The 17,438-nt window shown below is 43.4% G+C and overlaps 1 protein-coding gene across 4 annotated transcripts in view; it reads right to left on the bottom strand.

Annotated features, from left to right (window-relative positions):
* Positions 1-17,438, bottom strand: part of CORO2B (coronin 2B) — a 45,988-nt gene that overhangs the window by 18,033 nt on the left and 10,517 nt on the right. For all 4 annotated transcript variants that reach the window (XM_075858346.1, XM_075858347.1, XM_075858345.1 and 1 more), the window contains exons 2-6: positions 4,869-5,069; positions 4,348-4,464; positions 3,736-3,885; positions 3,379-3,543; positions 1,428-1,544 (exon numbers count right to left, since the gene is read on the bottom strand). In XM_075858346.1, the coding sequence (XP_075714461.1) occupies positions 1,428-1,544; positions 3,379-3,543; positions 3,736-3,885; positions 4,348-4,464; positions 4,869-5,069 (750 nt within the window). The remainder of the gene's footprint in view (positions 1-1,427; positions 1,545-3,378; positions 3,544-3,735; positions 3,886-4,347; positions 4,465-4,868; positions 5,070-17,438) is intronic.

Here is a 17,438-nt window from a genome sequence, read left to right as displayed (position 1 = left end):
ACCCTCAAGCCCTTTTGGGGCTTTTTGACACCTGAAAAACTGGCATCGGAAGAGTGATAAATTCCCCCATTGTTTCAGCTGCCAACTAGCTGATCAACGTTTTGGCCCAAATTTTTGAACAATAAATGGGCATATTTCATTTCCTGTGCATGGTCAGTTTTAGGACAAAATATATATTTTACACTGAACTACACAGTCGAGTCACATTATTTCTACCACCTCCTACTTTAGATGTTGGCAGCGCGTAGACCATGAAGGAAGTAATGTGTCGTGGGCTGGTTTGGTGGGTATACAAGGTGTGCAGTTGGCTGTCTAGGTATAAGGGGCGATTTATCAGAATTGCAAGTAGGGATGATTCTTGGCTTTCAGGCCAAGGGTGGCAGTATTTCTTAAACAGCGCAGTTTGTGAACTGTTTGCTGCTGTGGTTAAAGTGTTTAGTGAGTGGACAAATAGCACCATTAGGAATAACCGATGTGGAAACTGTGGAGCACCACGTGCCATTAATGTGAGAGGTAAACGCCAGCTACGAAGATGCATGGAGGCTGAACGACACGCTACAGTGGAACAGCTCACTGTGAAAATCAACCAGTGTCTAAAACGTCAGCTAACCGTACTTCGTATGGAGCGCCGAAGCAGACGGATAGTCACTTCTACCATGCTAACAAAAGTGCATTGGGAAAAAAGGCTTCAATTTGCACGGCATTATCGGATTTGGACCACCGGTGATTGGCAAAGGGTTGCCTTCTCCGATGAGTCATGTTTTTTGCTTCATCGAACGGATGGATGTGGGCGTATCAGGTGAGAAACATCAGAGAACAAACACCCTGCAACCATAGCTGGATGAACACAAGCTGGTGGCGGCAGCGTTATGGTCTGGGGAATTTTTTCATGGCATTCTCTGGGCCCACTCATCCATGTGGAAGGCCTCTGAACCGATTTGGGTATGAATCCATTGTTGCAGATCACATCTAACCATACATGCTGTTTGTATTCCCTGGTGTAAATGGAATCTTCCAGAAAGACAATGCCACATGTCACATGGCTAGAAATGTCCGACAGTGGTTGGAAGAGCACGACCAAGACTTCCAAGTACTTCCCTGGCCTCCGAATTTGCCAGACTTTAACCCAATTGAGCAGCTATAGGCCCTCCTAGATAGTCTTGTTCGCTGTATTTATCCTCCGCCGCGCACCCTCCAGCAAATGTGAGATGCACTGCAATCAGCATGGCTCCAGATACCGGAGACAACCTACCAGCACCTTATTGAGTCACTCCCTGCCCGTCTAGCTGCTGTCCGTGCTGCACACGGCGGTTACTCTGGATATTAGCTGGTGGTCATAATAATGTGACTCGACTGCATATGGAACGTATACATTTTATTAACTGAGAACGCAGTTTGCTCTTGTATCTTATAACAATTTTCCTCACCTGGTCCCACAACGCTATCTGTCTTGTATTCCACCTGGAGACGCCCGTTGTGAGCAGACGCTTCAAGTCTCCCAGGAAGACAACACGTGTTACCCTATGATTTTTACAGTTTGCTGCCTAATAAAAGAAAGAGTAGGAGAGTGAAGAAGATCATATGAAGTGTAACATTTATGATACTATTATTGGAGGTGATGTGTTTTATAAGCTCAGAACTAAAAACAAAATTTAACATGGACATATTTTCACCTGCATACTAGCATGTCACCCAAAGTGAAGTAAATTATTCTTTAACTGCCAGTGGGAATTTATAGCACCATTCAGACATTGCATGCAACAATATTCATTCATGCATCCATTAACTTCTACAAAATGGGTAATCTGTAATGCCATTGTTGAGTCTAGTTTGCCCAAATGGTAGTTTAATCCAGTATTTCCCAACCATGGAAGATCTGTCACTTTAACAGTCCCCCATTCACCCCAGCCGCAAGATGACGGCTAGGAGGAGTTTGAATGGAGCGGAGGCCATGGATGCTCGGTGCTGGTATATTCAAAGTCTATGGGGCTAACAGAAACAGTTGAGCACACCGTGATCTAGCATTTTTCACCTATCCAGTGGAAGGTAAAAAAAAAGCTGGGGGCTGGAATATCCCTTTCAGTTTTTACTGTTCTGTACTGATTCTGTGGCCCATTCCTCAAGTGTTAAAAATCTTGGTAGGCCTACAGTTAAAGTACAAGCACATTAAAATAAATGGAGGTTATGTCAACATAACTTGGAGATATGTATATGTATTGTAATGCCCATGGCTGCGGGCCGCCAGGTTTGCTTACCTCCTGACAGCTGCAGCCATGGATCATTGAGCGCTGGTCCCTATCTCCTCCTCAGGAGACACCAGCGCTCACTTCTGCTTCGTTCGGCTGTGTCCCGTAGGGTGCGCGCGCACGCTCGTGCCTGCTTGTCATGGCCGCGGGCTGTCAGGCTCACTCCCCTCCTGACGGGCGCAGCCATGGGTCTGCGAGCCCTGGCCCCAGTCTCCTCCTCAGTAGACGTCAGCGCTTACTTTCGCTCACCTCGGCCGGGTCACGTAGGGTGCGCGCGTTCGTGCCCGCTCTTAAAGGGGCAGCACGCGCACCGGACTTTAATGTAAAATTAGCTCATGAGTACCCTGGACTATAAGAAGGGCTATGCCCCTTCCTGCATTGCCTGAGCGTTGTAGTCATTACCCTAGTTTGTCTTTGCAAATGGTCTCCTAAGTGTCTTCCAGTTCCCAGTGTTTTCCGTTCCTGCTACCTGTAACCTGTATCCCGTGCTATCCTGGTCCAAGTGCCGTATTGAGTTGGAGTCGCGCTGCGCTGTGTACCACGCCTGTCCTGCTACACCACGCCTGGTGCCTGCCTGCTGCCTAGTCCCATCCGAGCCTGTCTTCCTCCTGTCTGAAGCTACCACAGGTACACCTATACGAACTATAGACTTTGACCTGTGTTCTGTTGGCCAGCTGCCATAATGTTAAGGCGGTACAGCCCAGTGGGTCCACGCACCCTACGTGACATGTATATCACGGACCGAACACGCTTGTGTGAATCGAGCCTTAATGTTAGAAGGAGCATAAGGAGCAGCTTAGTGATTTCCAAATAGGGGTGAGTTTCATGGTGTATACTTTATCCCCATACTTTGCGCCCATATAACTTTAGTGATGACTCTGGAATGGGTTATTTTACATAATGTAACTCAGAATCTGAAGTTTTTAATGTATATGAGTTTTTATTTATACATATATATATATATATATATATATATATATATATATATATATATATTAGACTGTTAAATGGTGTTATGTATAGATATGATTATTAAAAAATTTGGAAAAGTTTGTTAACAAAAATTCTCCAAGTTTGTTTAGCGGATGAACAAGAATAATACAAATACAATAAAGTTAGGTTCAGTCATTACCTGCAGCACCCGACCTGAGCGAGGTTCTAGCACACGCAATTTCTTGTCTTTACAGGTTGTGGCTAGTAGACTTCCATCCGTGTTAAATGACATACAGAGGATAACATCTGTGTGACAGTCTATCATCTTCACTGCTTCCCCTTCTTCCAGATTCCAAATCAGTATCTGAATATATTATAGTGTTTAAGTCACAGTCATTCAGCTCATGATCATAGAAAGTGGATAAACATTGTTTAACCATGCTAAATGCTAACTAAAAATTGCATGCCATACTAAACAGAGCTACTTCACAAACCATGGCGCATTTAAATAAATATATATAAAAAAAATAATTCTATAGGTTTAGGCATTACAGACCTTGTAGTCATACCCAGCACTGAACAGTATATTGTTAGCAGTAGGGTGCCATTCTATGAGTCCCACCCTCCGGCTGTGTCCATAAAGCTCCAATACTGCCTCAGTCATGTTCCTCTTGAGTCCACCATCTGGAATTTCCCATATCCTCACCTTAGGAAAGTCAATTTTAGTTTATTCAGTTAAAACTTTTTACCAGAATTAGAACAATATAACTTTGCACAAAAGTCTTTGGTGATATGTAGGTGTGTTTGCTATATGTAAAAAAAATTGTGATCTCATTATTGCTTTTGGCTAGGCCTGCTGAATGGCTGACCTGAATTGCAACTTAAAGAGGAGTCAACACTGATTGGATAGTGCCAGTGTGTAGGGACACACCCCATTGAAAAGGGAAATGGTAACATTTCAAGGAGGACTAACAGCGGAATGGCCTAATGCAGACTTTGCAAAGATGCTCCAGCTACATATCAGGAATAATGGGAAGATTAATATTTCCACCAATTATATAATATGTTGAGCATGCAATAAATACTATAAGGAGAATTCAATAAACTAGATGATCTCTTTTTCATTTAATTGTGGCATGATGTTTTTCTGATGTGGAACATGACTTACCGATGTATCCTCGGAGCAGGAGGCGATGACATTCTCAATGAACGGGTTCCATTTAATATCCAGTACAGTGCCCTGGTGCCCACACACCTTGGGGTGATTGGGCTCAATGCGTCCAGTCTGAGGGAGGCACAGAAGATTTCACAGGTGAACCCCCACCGTGCAGACCTGGGGGAGGAGGACAGACAGATACACCTGTCAGTAGCTCCTCCCTCCACCTGCACACAGGTTTAATCTCTAGTAATGTCCGATATTTTACAGTATGTCTATCATCCATAACATTCATCTATAAATCAATTTGACTAAATACAGCAGTTATCATTTGCCTGCCACGGAGTCTAGTTTTTAGACTATGCTGAAAATATTATCAAATTACCGAAACCGAAATTCATGGGTATTGCTATAAACTATATTCTCCCACCAGACCAGTCAGCAGTTTAGGATCACTAATATCTAGTTCTAGGTATTTAATTTTTGTTCAGCAGCTGAAAGCTTAATACTAATACATCTACTATGGCACTCACCTGATGAAGGGGAATAACCAGAAATGAGCCCCCTCCAGCACTCTCGGTGACAATTGCTAGGAACTTGGCGTTAACAGCACAGAAAGGGTTATCATGCACATTCTTGGTAATGGGGATACATTCATAACAGTTCTCTCGACTTGCAACCTTGCCATATACATTCCGGAATTTAGAGCTTCGGTACTGCGGACGCCATGACATCTGCAGATAAAGCAATGAGACCTCCGTGAATTATAATGCATCGGTTATTATGAGAAATAATACATCGTTTTTTCATGGTGTTCTCTTGCACTTCATCTGGCAATTCCCTATTAAGACATATGGACATCATCATCATAAAGGGGGCAAACAGCGTCTCTCTTTCTGGCAGACTTGGGCACCCATGTAGCACTATGTGGGCAAACGTCTTGGCAAAATCAGTGGTTAGACGGGTCTAATGGCGATCAGCTGATTGCAGCTACAGTTTCCATATTAAATGGATTGTCTTGGAATGAAGCAACCCCTTTAAGTAGATCTTGCCTTACTGTTATGAGTTTATGTCTACCTTCAGACAACCTTGATTTTTGCCTTGTACTCTATACCATCCTGCAACTAAATATCTTGATGGAGATATTGTTACTCTTAGTCTAAGGATATCTTGTGGCATTCTCTATACCACCTATTGTTTTTAGTTGTCCCAGCAGCAGTATTGTAGATACGTTGCAGTTACTTTATGAATATAGGGAGAATTATTTTATGTGCTGCCATTGAATCAGGATGGACATTTAATGGTGACATGCCTGTGACTTGACACTTTCTTATGAAAAAGTTGCAAGAACAATAACTTGATAATCAAATAAACTCCCTATAACAATTCCGAGATGATGGAGCTTAACATCACGTTTGTGTCAGAGGAAAAAGATATATATTTTTTTCCATACATATATAGAGCAGTTGTTGTCAGAGGTTCATGTGAGAAGATCACATTTGTGAGTCTGTGATCTCGGACCACCACTGATTTCCAAAATTAAAGCGCTCTGCAGAACACTTAAACCCATTTGGCGCTGCTCAGAGATCTCTGTTACTGGAAATCTGACACAACGTTCTTAGCAAAGAGTCATCCAAATCAATGACTGGATTTCAGTCAAGCAAGCAATCTCTGCCCCTATTACAATAGCTGCTACCTTTTAGAGAAGGTTGTCATCTCAATTATGAATTTTCCTTAGACAGAGCACCACTCTCATCTATGCACTGTGTAAGTTGTAGTCAGACTCTCAGTGATCACATATTGATGGCATATGTTAAGGAGATGGAGGCATATAACCCCTTTAATGTTTAACCATATATAAAACTAAATTATAACATGAAATCTGCTTTGGCCACATTTACACCCAAATAACAGCCATTTACCAGCCAGCTCTTATGGCTAAAAACATGATGTACATGGTTAGTCTCACAACCCAGGCAAGTGCTGGGGGCCCACTACACTTCAGGGGGCCCATTCGGCCACCGTGTGCTTATGCTGCATGGCTCTTCCAGGAGTGGAATCCCCGGATGCCAGTAGGAGAGAAGGAGCCCCAGGCAGAGCTCTAGAAGCGGATCTGCCCAGGACTCCATCTCTGGGGAAGCACCTGACATCACTATCCATATATGGACAGTGATGTCAGGAGCAGAGCAGGAGTCCCAGGCAGAGTGCTTCGGGACTATGACCCTGGGGTTGCCCCTGACATCACTGTCCATATATGGACAGTAATGTCAGAGGCTCCTCCTGAAGTGGAATCCCCGGCTAGAGAGTCGGCAATGCTCTGGTTGGGAATTCCACTCCTAGAGGCAGCCCCAAAGGCACTACCTACAGGCAATGTTCCCTCTAAGTCTTGGCAGCTCCTGAGCGGGGCAGTTAGGGAGCAGGGCAAGTCTCCATCAATGGTGGGCTATCTGATGACCAAAAGTAATACCCCCAGTAAACGCTAATATAGCATACTAAATAAGAGACGAATACTTATTTTAAATTCATTTTAATAACTTTTTTAAATACTATAATATTACAAGTCCACCAGTAAAATAGACCGTTATAAACACCAATTATATGCATCAATGAAAAAATCCCTCATTACACCACTGTCCCTATAGATAGCGCCACACAGATCCCCTGTAGATAGCGCCACATAGCCCCTGTGGATAGCGTCACACACATACCCCTGTAGATAGCGTCTTCACCCCTGTAGATAGCGCCACACACAGCTGCCCCTCTGTAGATAGCGCCACACAGACCCCCCCTGTAGATAGCGCCACACAGACTCCCCTGTAGATAGTGCCACACAGACCCCCTGTAGATAGTGCCACGCAGACCCCCCTGTAGATAGTGCCACACAGACCCCTGTAGATAGTGCCACACAGCAAACCCTGCTGTATATAGTGCTACACAGCAATTCCCCCAGTATATAGTGCTATACAGCCCCCCTCTCCCCTTGTATATAGCGCTACACAGCCCCCCCTCCCCTTGTATATAGCGCTACACAGCCCCCCTCTCCCCTTGTATATAGCGCTCCACAGCCCTCTTCTCCCCTTGTATATCGTGCTACACAGACCCCCTGTCCCCTTGTATATAGTGCTACACAGCCCCCCTCCCCTTATATATAGTGCTACACAGCCCCCCTCTCCCCTTGTATATCGTACTACACAGTCCCCCTCTCACCTTGTATATTGTGCTACATAGCCCCCTCTCCCCTTGTATATCGTGCTACACAGCTGCCCTCGCCCCTTGTATATAGTGCTACATAGCCCCCCTCCCCTTGTATATAGTGCTACACAGCCCCCCTCCTCCCCTTGTGTATATAGTGTTACACAGCAAATCCCGCCCCCTGTATATAGCGCTACACAGCACCCCTCCCCCACAGCTCCTAAAAAAATAAAAATAAAAAAGTTTGTACTTACCTTGCCCCGTTTCCGCGACAGACGGAGCACTACACTGCCTCTCCGGCAGTGACGCATGCACAGACCGGCGTAATGTGACATCATCACGCTGACCTGCGAGACTCCCGGCGCCTTATAGGCGTCCTGAGGACACACATACATGTGAATGTGGCTGTCGCTAGCACCGGAGCCCCCTCCGGTGCTAGTGACGCCACTGCATCCGCCCACCGCCCGTGACTAGGGAACACTGCCTACAGGGAGGGGGGCTGTGTGGCACTACCAGGGAGGTGGGCTGTGTGGCACTACAAAGGAGGTGGGCTGTGTTGCGCTACCAGGGAGGGGGGCTGTGTGGTAGTACTTGGGAGAAGGGTTGTGTGGCACTACTTTTGAGGGGGGTTGTGTGACACTATCTGGGAGGGGGGCTGTGTGGCACTACCAGGGAGAGGGGCTGTGTGGCTCTACCTGGGAGGAGGCTGTGTGGCTCTACCTGGGAGGAGGCTGTGTGACACTATCTACAGTGGCCATTAAATTTATGGGAGTACAAACTGGGTGCCTAACTTCTTTACTGGGGTATAAACAGGGCCTAACTTCTAAATGGGGGCACAAGGGCCCACATAAACCTGGAGCCGGCCCTGCTCACAAGCACCCACAGACAATACATGATGGAAGTGGGGGGGAGTGGGGAGGCAACAGGAACAGGGTATGTAGTTTGTAGATGGGATATGTAAGAAACTGCCTTTAATCATGCTCCCCATACTACAATCCCACCCAGCAAGACAGCATGTAGGGGAAAGCAAACAGATTACAGACATTACTAAAATTACATAGAGAAGGATCATTTTTTTGAACCATTGTTTGGTGGATAGTAGACAATGGATATTTCTATTTATTATATAATTTCAGACACCCAGAAGGTAAAAAGAAGAAAATTAATATTATAGGAGAGGGATAGATATAAGACCTCATTACAATACACGTTAGATTAAAGTTGAACAAACGCGTCGCTTTCTAAATGATCGCCCAACAATGTAATGTGTATGGAGGCTGCCCGTCCATAACTCAACAGCAGAGGTTAAAGAAAAGAAGGACCAGGCATGTTAGATTTCAACATGCCTTATGTCTGGTCCTGTCCAGAAGATAAGCCTGTCAGAGATTTCTGTAAGCAGCCTATTCGCCTCTTCCAATTAAAATAATCATGCATAATGAGCCGAGCGTGCATGTTTATGGGTGTGTCAGTTGACAGCTATCTATTCTACGTGGCCGGCTTAAGACATTCCTCCCATACACTCCCAAGAACTTTGGGCATGGTACCAAGTTGCTCTTGAGTAGTGGAATGAACAAAGGCAGGGATTCTTTTATTAGACAACATTCACATATCAGCCATTGGCCACTTTGCCCATATCATTTTTTTAATTAATTTAGACAATGCTTTCATCTGTGGGTGTAGATTGTTTTTCCTTTTTCATACTGCTATATGTGTACAAAAAAAGGGGGATAGCCATTCCTTCTTTTATTGCTAAAAATGTGAGGTCCTTCTAAAGACTCCACGCTATAGGGTGATGTATGATATTTGAGCATGTGGCTCAAGGTCAGCTTAAGTGCCCTTAATGAAAGCATCGTCTGTATCACACGCACGTTTAAGAATTCACTGAGCCGCAGGGTGAGGGGTGACAAAAGCTTCACTGTCTATTGCCCCTTGCCCTCTTCTTACTCCCCTTCCTACAATCTTCCTTACAATGAATGGTCCTCTCTTTGTAGCATCTCCCACTGATACAAAATATTAACCATTTCCTCTATGACTTTCTGCTTCAAGATGACCTTGTACCAAAAAATACAACAACCACCACAATTTGCAGACTCTATATTTAGACAAAACTTCCTCTGTGTCTGCATTTAATATATCATTCATCACTGTGTTAAACTTACTGTTGCCTCCTTCTACATCAGTCTACCAGCTGTAGGACTGGCCTTCCTGTTAGTGATGTGCAAATACAATGATCTGCACAGTAGGATAAAGGATCCCCACAAATACTAAGACCCTACCCTGTGCTATCTCACATTTTTGCCATATATTAAGTTTTAGAACATCCATGGGAAAAGGACCAAAGCAGCAGTCATTGAAGGTGCTATGTCCTTTCTTATGTTCAAATATCTTGGGTCCTTACTGCACCATAAACAATAAAATGTATTTGGATGCAAAGGTGTACATATCCTGAAGGATTTCCTCAAAAATGTATATGTAGAATAATCTTATTAATAACACATGCTAGATGAGAAATTGAATGGAATATTTCAGGCTTCGCATCCCTAGCTACCAGTCTGTCTCCGGTTATAAAGGTGAATCAGTGCTAAACTGGGGGCAGTGAATGGTCAAGTAGGCTTCATAGTAATAAAACCCACATTTTCTATCCCTTACTGCTTTATTTATTAGATTTTCCCAAAACCCTATTTTGGAGGAGAAATTATTTAATAAATTGTGCCGGTGTCCTTTAGCCATTGTGTAAGATGAACCAGTATCCATTCACCTGAATAAAAGAATGAGCAGCTAGTGAAGCAAAACATTTGCATGAATAAACCGTATCTAATAATATAGAGGCTGTACACTCCTATGAATTATGCAGTACATGAGAACTAGAAATATTTAAACCATGCTATATTCTGCCAAACTATGGAAAGTTTTACATTTATAATTGTTGACTATACAAAAGACTTTTTATTTGACCAGCCATCCCCACCCATCTTTGTTTCATGTAAAATGAGTAGAAAGGGACAGTCGTTATTTTCTGTGTGTAAATATAAATACACATTATTGTACATTTGACGTAACTATACTGAGCCCACTCCATCCGCCACAAGTGTCAGCTGTATATTACAGCTGCCATCTCGCACTTAACGGCTGGGATCTGAGATATCGGTGGTATCACCGTAATCGTATTGACCCGCAGAATAAAGTTACCATCTTGTTTTCATCGCATTGAAAGCCATAAAAACAAAACCCAAAAAACAATGGAGGAATCGCTATTTTATCCTATTCCATACCACAAAGATCTTTTTCCCCGTTTTTCAGTATGTTATATATTACAGTAGATGGTGCCGTTAAAAACGACAACTCGTAACACAAAAAACAAGCCCTCATACGGCTATGTCGTCGAAAAAATAAAAAAGTTAAGGCTTTTGGAAAACTGGGAGGAGAAAATGAAAAATGGCTGTTAAAATTACAGCCGGTTCAGAGAAACGGGGTGAAGCGGGACCCAGAACCGGTCCCCTGCACTCAATTGTCCTAAAGACGCGGATACAATTGTGTAGTCTAGCGCTGCCTGGCGAGGCATGAGAACTATCAGTTCATGCTTCGCCATTTGGCGCTTTAGCAATGACATCATTGCGCCGCTTGTGTCGTTCCGCTGAATGAGGCCCGGTCTTTGACCAGTCCTGCGTCGCTGGAGGACGGCGCGGTTGCGGGGACAGGTAAGCATGAAATTATTTTTTTGTTTTTTCACAGTGGGTAGTGTTGGGGTCAGGATGTTCAGGAGTCATCTACAGGAGTCACTATCTACAGGGGACTCTCTGCGGGCACTATCTACAGGGGACTCTCTGGGGGCACTATCTACAGGGGACTAAGGGGGGCACTATCTACAGGGGACTAAGGGGGGCACTATCTACAGGGCACTCTCTGGGGAGACACTATCTACAGGGGACTCTCAGGGGGGCACTAACTACAGGAAACTCTATGGGGAGTACTAACTAGAGGGAACTCTGGTGGGGCACTAACTACAGGGGACTCCCTAGGGGGCACTATCTACAGGGGACACTCTGGGGGTCATTAACTCCAGGGGACTCTCAGGGGGGCACTAGCTACAGAAGTCTCTATTGCGAGTACTAACTAGAGGGGACTCTCTGGGGGGGGGGCACTAATTACAGGGCACTCTCTGGGGGGCACTATCTATAGGGGACCCAATCTACAGGGGACTCTGGGGGTACTATCTACAGGAGGCTCTATGAGGGGCACTATCTACAGGGGGCTCTATCTACAGGGGGCTCTATGAGGGGCACAACCTAGAAGGGGCTCTATTTACAGGGGCTCTATGAAGGGCACTATACAGGCGGCTCTATGGAGGGCACTATCTACAGGAGGTTCTGTGAGGGGCACAATCTACAGGAGGTTCTGTGAGGGTCACAATCTACAGGGGGCTCTATAATGGACACTATATACAGGGGGCTCTAAATGGGACACCACGTACAGTGGGCATTGTGAATGGCACTATCTACAGAGTGCTCTATATGGGGCATCATGTACAGTGAGCATTGTGAATGGCACTATCTACAAGGGGCTCTGTGAGTGGTGCTGTCTACAGGGGGCAGTGTGTGTGTGTGTGTATGTGGGGTGCTTTACAGTGCTTGACACAATTTTATTCATGGGCACAGTGTATAGTACTATTATATTCAGAGGCATAGTGTATAGTACTATTACATTCAGGGACATAGTGTATGGTGTTATTATATTCAGGAGCATAAAGTGTAGCACCATGAGAATTTTATCTTCGTTTATAGGTGCACAAATGTTGTAAAAGTGAGAAGCTAATATCTGAGCGGCAAAATGGATCGTGACCAGGAGACATCGTCATGGAGGTCTGGACCAGATGGAGAAGAAAAGAGAACATGAACGACTCCAATCTGAGAAGACGTCACCTATGAGTCACTAAATGTAAATGTTTATTCTCCATGTGACTGATCAGTACTGTAGTCACTGTATGATCTGCAGTGAGTTTATGTGTGGTATTATTTTTTTTTTTAAACAGCAGCTCCCAGCATATTCTTGCCATTGTTCAGGCCATACTGGGAGCTGTAGCTTACTGTGCACGCCACACTGTCCTCCACCCTTCCGACAGTGCACAGCCTAAATAAATGGGCTGAGCAAGCTAAGGATTTTGAATGTGCACATATAGGTCTATAAGTAATGGGTTTAATATAATCCGTTTGGGTAGGTAGGTATGTATGCTCTTGTAGATATAAACATAGTGTGGCAATCCAGTTAACATTCTTTGACAGGGAGTTTCTTTATTTAGAGTCCACTTTAATATAGGGCATATTTTAGATATTGTAATTGTTTTATTTGATTATTAGAATCATTTTCCATGGCGCGATACACTGCAAAACACTGCTACCCCCCCCCCCCCAGGCGCGTATGTCTTTGTCAGCAAAACAGAGAACTTCTTGTTAAGAATTTGAATCCCACCCCTGGGCAAGGGGTTAATGCACAACTCATGAATAGTGGAGTATTTATAAAGGATTTATCTACATGGTCCTAGTCTTCCATTCCGTCTCTTGTATTGCTGCAGTTTAAGACTCTAGGAAGATTGGATGATAATCCAAGGTGTAATGGCAGCCATATTGATAATGTCATCCAGCTAATAACTGGTGGATTAACAATGGCAGATTTTGGACCCCGGTGCCTGAGGGCCTCTTTGTCACATAAGGTTCTGTCGCACACTTTGCATAGGGGACCAGGAGCTGCAAGTTACACCTCTATGTTAGGGTATTCTTATTCTCTGGCAACAAACTAATATTTTGAATATAGTGAGGAATTAAAACACAAAGTATATTAGAAAGTTGCAGAATTCTTCATTTATACGAGGTGCGTCCCAAAAGTAATGAGAATGATTTTTACGCTCCCCATGAGGGCTGCGTGAGGAAAGAGGGGATGGAGGTTGTTGCGGGGCTATCTCAAGTTTACACTCGGACCATCCTCGGTTGAGCCCGAGCCTTTTGAAGCGACAGTACGTTACAAAAGAGCACCCTTGTTTTACCCTCTTGTTATGGACGAAACTGCAGGGGAGCATCGAGCAGCGTTACGCAATCAAATGTTGCGTGAAACTTGGAAAAACAGCTTCAGAAACCTTAGAGATGCTGAAGACAGCAAATGGGGAAGCTGCTTTATTGTCAGCCCAAGTTTTCAGATGGCACAAGGTCTTCAAGTTTTGAAGGGAAGCCATTGAGGATGAACAGCGCTCAGGGTGACCTTCAGAGTCAAGAACCGATGAAAATGTGTCCGTTATCACGGCTGATCTCGATTGGTACAGATGTTTTGCAAATGCGCGCTGACATTGCTAAAACGTGGATCCTCCACCTCCACCATGACAATGCGCCAAGTCACACATCATTGGCTGTGAGGCAGTTTTTGCCACAAAAAAAATCCCTACCCTTCCTCACCCACCCTATAGCCCTGACTTGGCAACCGTATGATTTTTATTTTTGTTCCCCAAAATCAAAACTCACCTGAAAGGACATCATTTTGGTCCTGTTGAAAAAAATCCAGTCAGCCGCGACAAGTGCTCTGAACGAAGAATGGCAGTGTCACTGGAATCGTTGTGTTCAGTCCCAGGGGACTTACTTTGAGGGTGATCATGCCTAATTGTATGTTTTTTTAATTGTAGGAGTTTTTTTAAATCATTCCCATTACTTTTGGGACGCACCTCGTACTTAAGCATTATTTACAAAAAAATCTAAAACCTCTTCAAATCAAGTTGGAAAATCATTTTAATAGTAGTTTGTTTTAATGGTTCGCTCATGAAATGGTTGTAGTAGTGACAACCATTTCCAAAAGTGTCCTAATAACACCACAATAGCTTAGTAATTAATTCAGTTATCTAACTGGCTGTCGCGATAAGAAGTAATGTCCCTGGATGGTCTAGGTTGTTTGGGGTTAACTATAATGTCCCTTGTTTTGTAGAGTGGCTTTCCCTTGTGAAAATTGAGTTTATCTGTGCTGTGGATTTTAAATAAAAGATGTGTTTTATTTATGTATTCACTATTGTTCTCTTTCTTTTCTTTTCTCTTTTTATTTAGTCACCACTCTAAAAAGATTGTACCTTGCAAAAAGGTCTACTTTTTTTGCCCCGAATCAGTGCCATGCTTTACTTAAAATGGTCTGAGCTGCAAATAATACCAGACAGAGCCCATGGACAATGGTGGCGTTATACAGACCATTTTTTTTATTTTTTTGAATATCATATAACCCATTTCATTCTTTTTACATGTATATGTATATTGTTGGTTTCTTTCGTTTCTTTTCTATCTATTAGAAAATAAAACATGAATGAGAAAAGTCCAGCCTTAGGCTATTGCTGGTTCTGCAATGTTCTGTTCTGCGCCAGTCAGTTGCCTGCACAATAAGAATGAGAGTGGAATAAAGCCTCCTCTAATTCATGCTCCATGTGTATGAACTTACTCTCTTCAGTTCTGGATCTGTAATATGAATTTAGCTCAGATCTGAAAGCTGGCATCAAGCAACCCCCTTCTTGTCTTGTCCCTAAAGCTGCATGTTATGAAAGCCTTCTAATGATGGCAGAGCGAACAGAAGCTGGTGGAGACGGAAAGACAGAGAAAGATTCTATTCAAAGACTACTAGAAAACTGCAGCTGGGTGAGGGGGTTGTTCACATTTGTGCCAAACACTGACAGTGAGCCAGAAAAGACTGCAGACTGAGTGTAACCATTCTCTAAACCATGCTAAGTACACAGCTACTTATATACCATGGCGATATGGAATTACTGCCAACCCGGCTTTTTTTTTGTTGAAAACACAAATGTATGAAAAGTTAACGTTAACCTGTCACCAGAACAATGTATTTTGAGGCGATTCTAGCTTTTATGCTACATGAGGTGACAATTTAAATGGCACCCCTAACATACACCAATCTTTAGAGAAGGTAATGAGGGAAGAATGCAGTAAATGTTTGGTTGTCTACATTACATCAGAGCCCTATGTCGAAGTATACGTCCAGAGGGTCTCCCGACATATATGTATGACGGAAGGCTGTGACATATCCTACTGTATAGGCATACAGTTGGATATATTGCCCATAGGACTCCATCTTAAAAAAAAAAAAAAAAAAAAACGTATACCAGACAGTATTATTATTTAACCGTATAGCTTTGTATGGAATAGTGAAGTTTAATGTGCTATTCCATACCACAAAGATCAAAGTATGCTGACGCATAACAGCCTGACGTATGCCAAAAGAAAACACTTTTGCAACACGACTGGTAAATGGGACCCTGTAAGTCGGGATATGCCAAACATAGGTCTCTGAACAGAGCCTTATCCCCACCCTTAAATACTCTGGTCGCTAAACCACTGATGGTCATGTACCCAACACAAAATTTACAATATTCAAGAGTCTATTGTGGTAGTCTCATACTTTTGCCCTTAAAGTGGTTTTGCATTAAAGGGGTTGTCCATTTATTTAAATTTATAAGTTGTTTAAAGGGGCCGCGGCGCACGTATGAGCGCTGCAGCCTCTTCATTGTTTGTATGGTTCTCCTTCTCATTTGTACTTTTTTGCTGTTACATTTGTATTGCACCACTATACCATTCACTTAAATGGGACAGTGGTGCAATACTTACAAATGTAACTGCGTGTGCAAAGTACCAACGAGAAATACCATGTAAAAAATGAAGAGGCTGCAGCACTCGTACGAGTGTGGCAGCCTCTTAAAACATAGTCGGACCCCCACCAATCTAATATTGACGGACTACCCTAAGGAAATGCCATCAATTTTAAAAACCCGGATAACCCCTTTAATGATATATCTATCTGCTATACCATATACGTCTGATCTGTAGGGGAATGACCTATGAGAACCTAACAAGGCTGAGATCGCCACACTCTCTTGGCTGTTTCTCCCATAGACATTGATGGGGAGTGATTGCACACACGTGACCATTTTTTCCACAAGGAAGAGGGAACTGGGCACCCCCATCGTTGAGATTGGGAATGTCTCAGTGTTTGGACCCCCACTGATTGGACATTTATGGCACATAAAATGATAGGCCTTAATTGTCTGTCACGGAAGAACCTCATAAACGTCTCTTAACCTTATAATATTTTGCACAGTGTTAGACTCACTATAGTGCCCATAGTGCCAGCTTCATAGTGAAGCACAACGGACTTACCTGTTCTATGCTCTCAATGCTGCCCCCTATTTCACTGGCAACATCCAGGAAGTTCTATGTGAGCATCATATCAGCAAATATTGCATGTAACTTCATTGACGTCATTAAAGAGTAGAGTAGAAGGATGTCTATGTAGCAGGAGCACTCTATTACTGGTAGTTCAGGGCTTAGTGCAGGGGCGACGGCATGTCTGCCAAAATATTGCCCCCTCTGCATTAAGGGAAAGACTACCAGACGGAAAGTGCTCAACCTATCATCATCATTTCAGCCGCCTGTCACCAAGACAGCTCCTTGCACCCAGTAACAAGGAATTCTAGGGTGTTTTGATGGTGTTGGGGTGAGCTGAGCATCTGTTCTTGTTTTGTGTCTACAATAGAAGTGTTTGGATTTTATACATATAAATTACTATTTTCCTGCCTGGACAAAATCCTTTTAATTTTCATATATTACGATAAGTAATCCTTAAAGGATATTCTGTACGTTATTTGTAATTCATTGATTCATCTTCAGATGTTTTTGTTTTACAATCTGCAAACCTGATGTCATCATCAGACCTGACTATGAAACGAACAGACCACGTTAGATCTAATAGATTAGGAAGCACTGTCTCTAATCTGACAACCTCCTTCAATACCACTTGAACAATTGCACAGTGAGTGCAGGAAGCTCACAAATAATTCACATTGTGTTTTTATATGATTTTCCTCTCTTGGGATTTAGCATTCA

This window comes from Rhinoderma darwinii, chromosome 3 (genome assembly GCF_050947455.1).
Source record: "Rhinoderma darwinii isolate aRhiDar2 chromosome 3, aRhiDar2.hap1, whole genome shotgun sequence".
Classification (NCBI taxonomy): Eukaryota; Metazoa; Chordata; class Amphibia; order Anura; family Rhinodermatidae; genus Rhinoderma; species Rhinoderma darwinii.
This window is presented reverse-complemented; position numbering and strand designations above follow the sequence as displayed.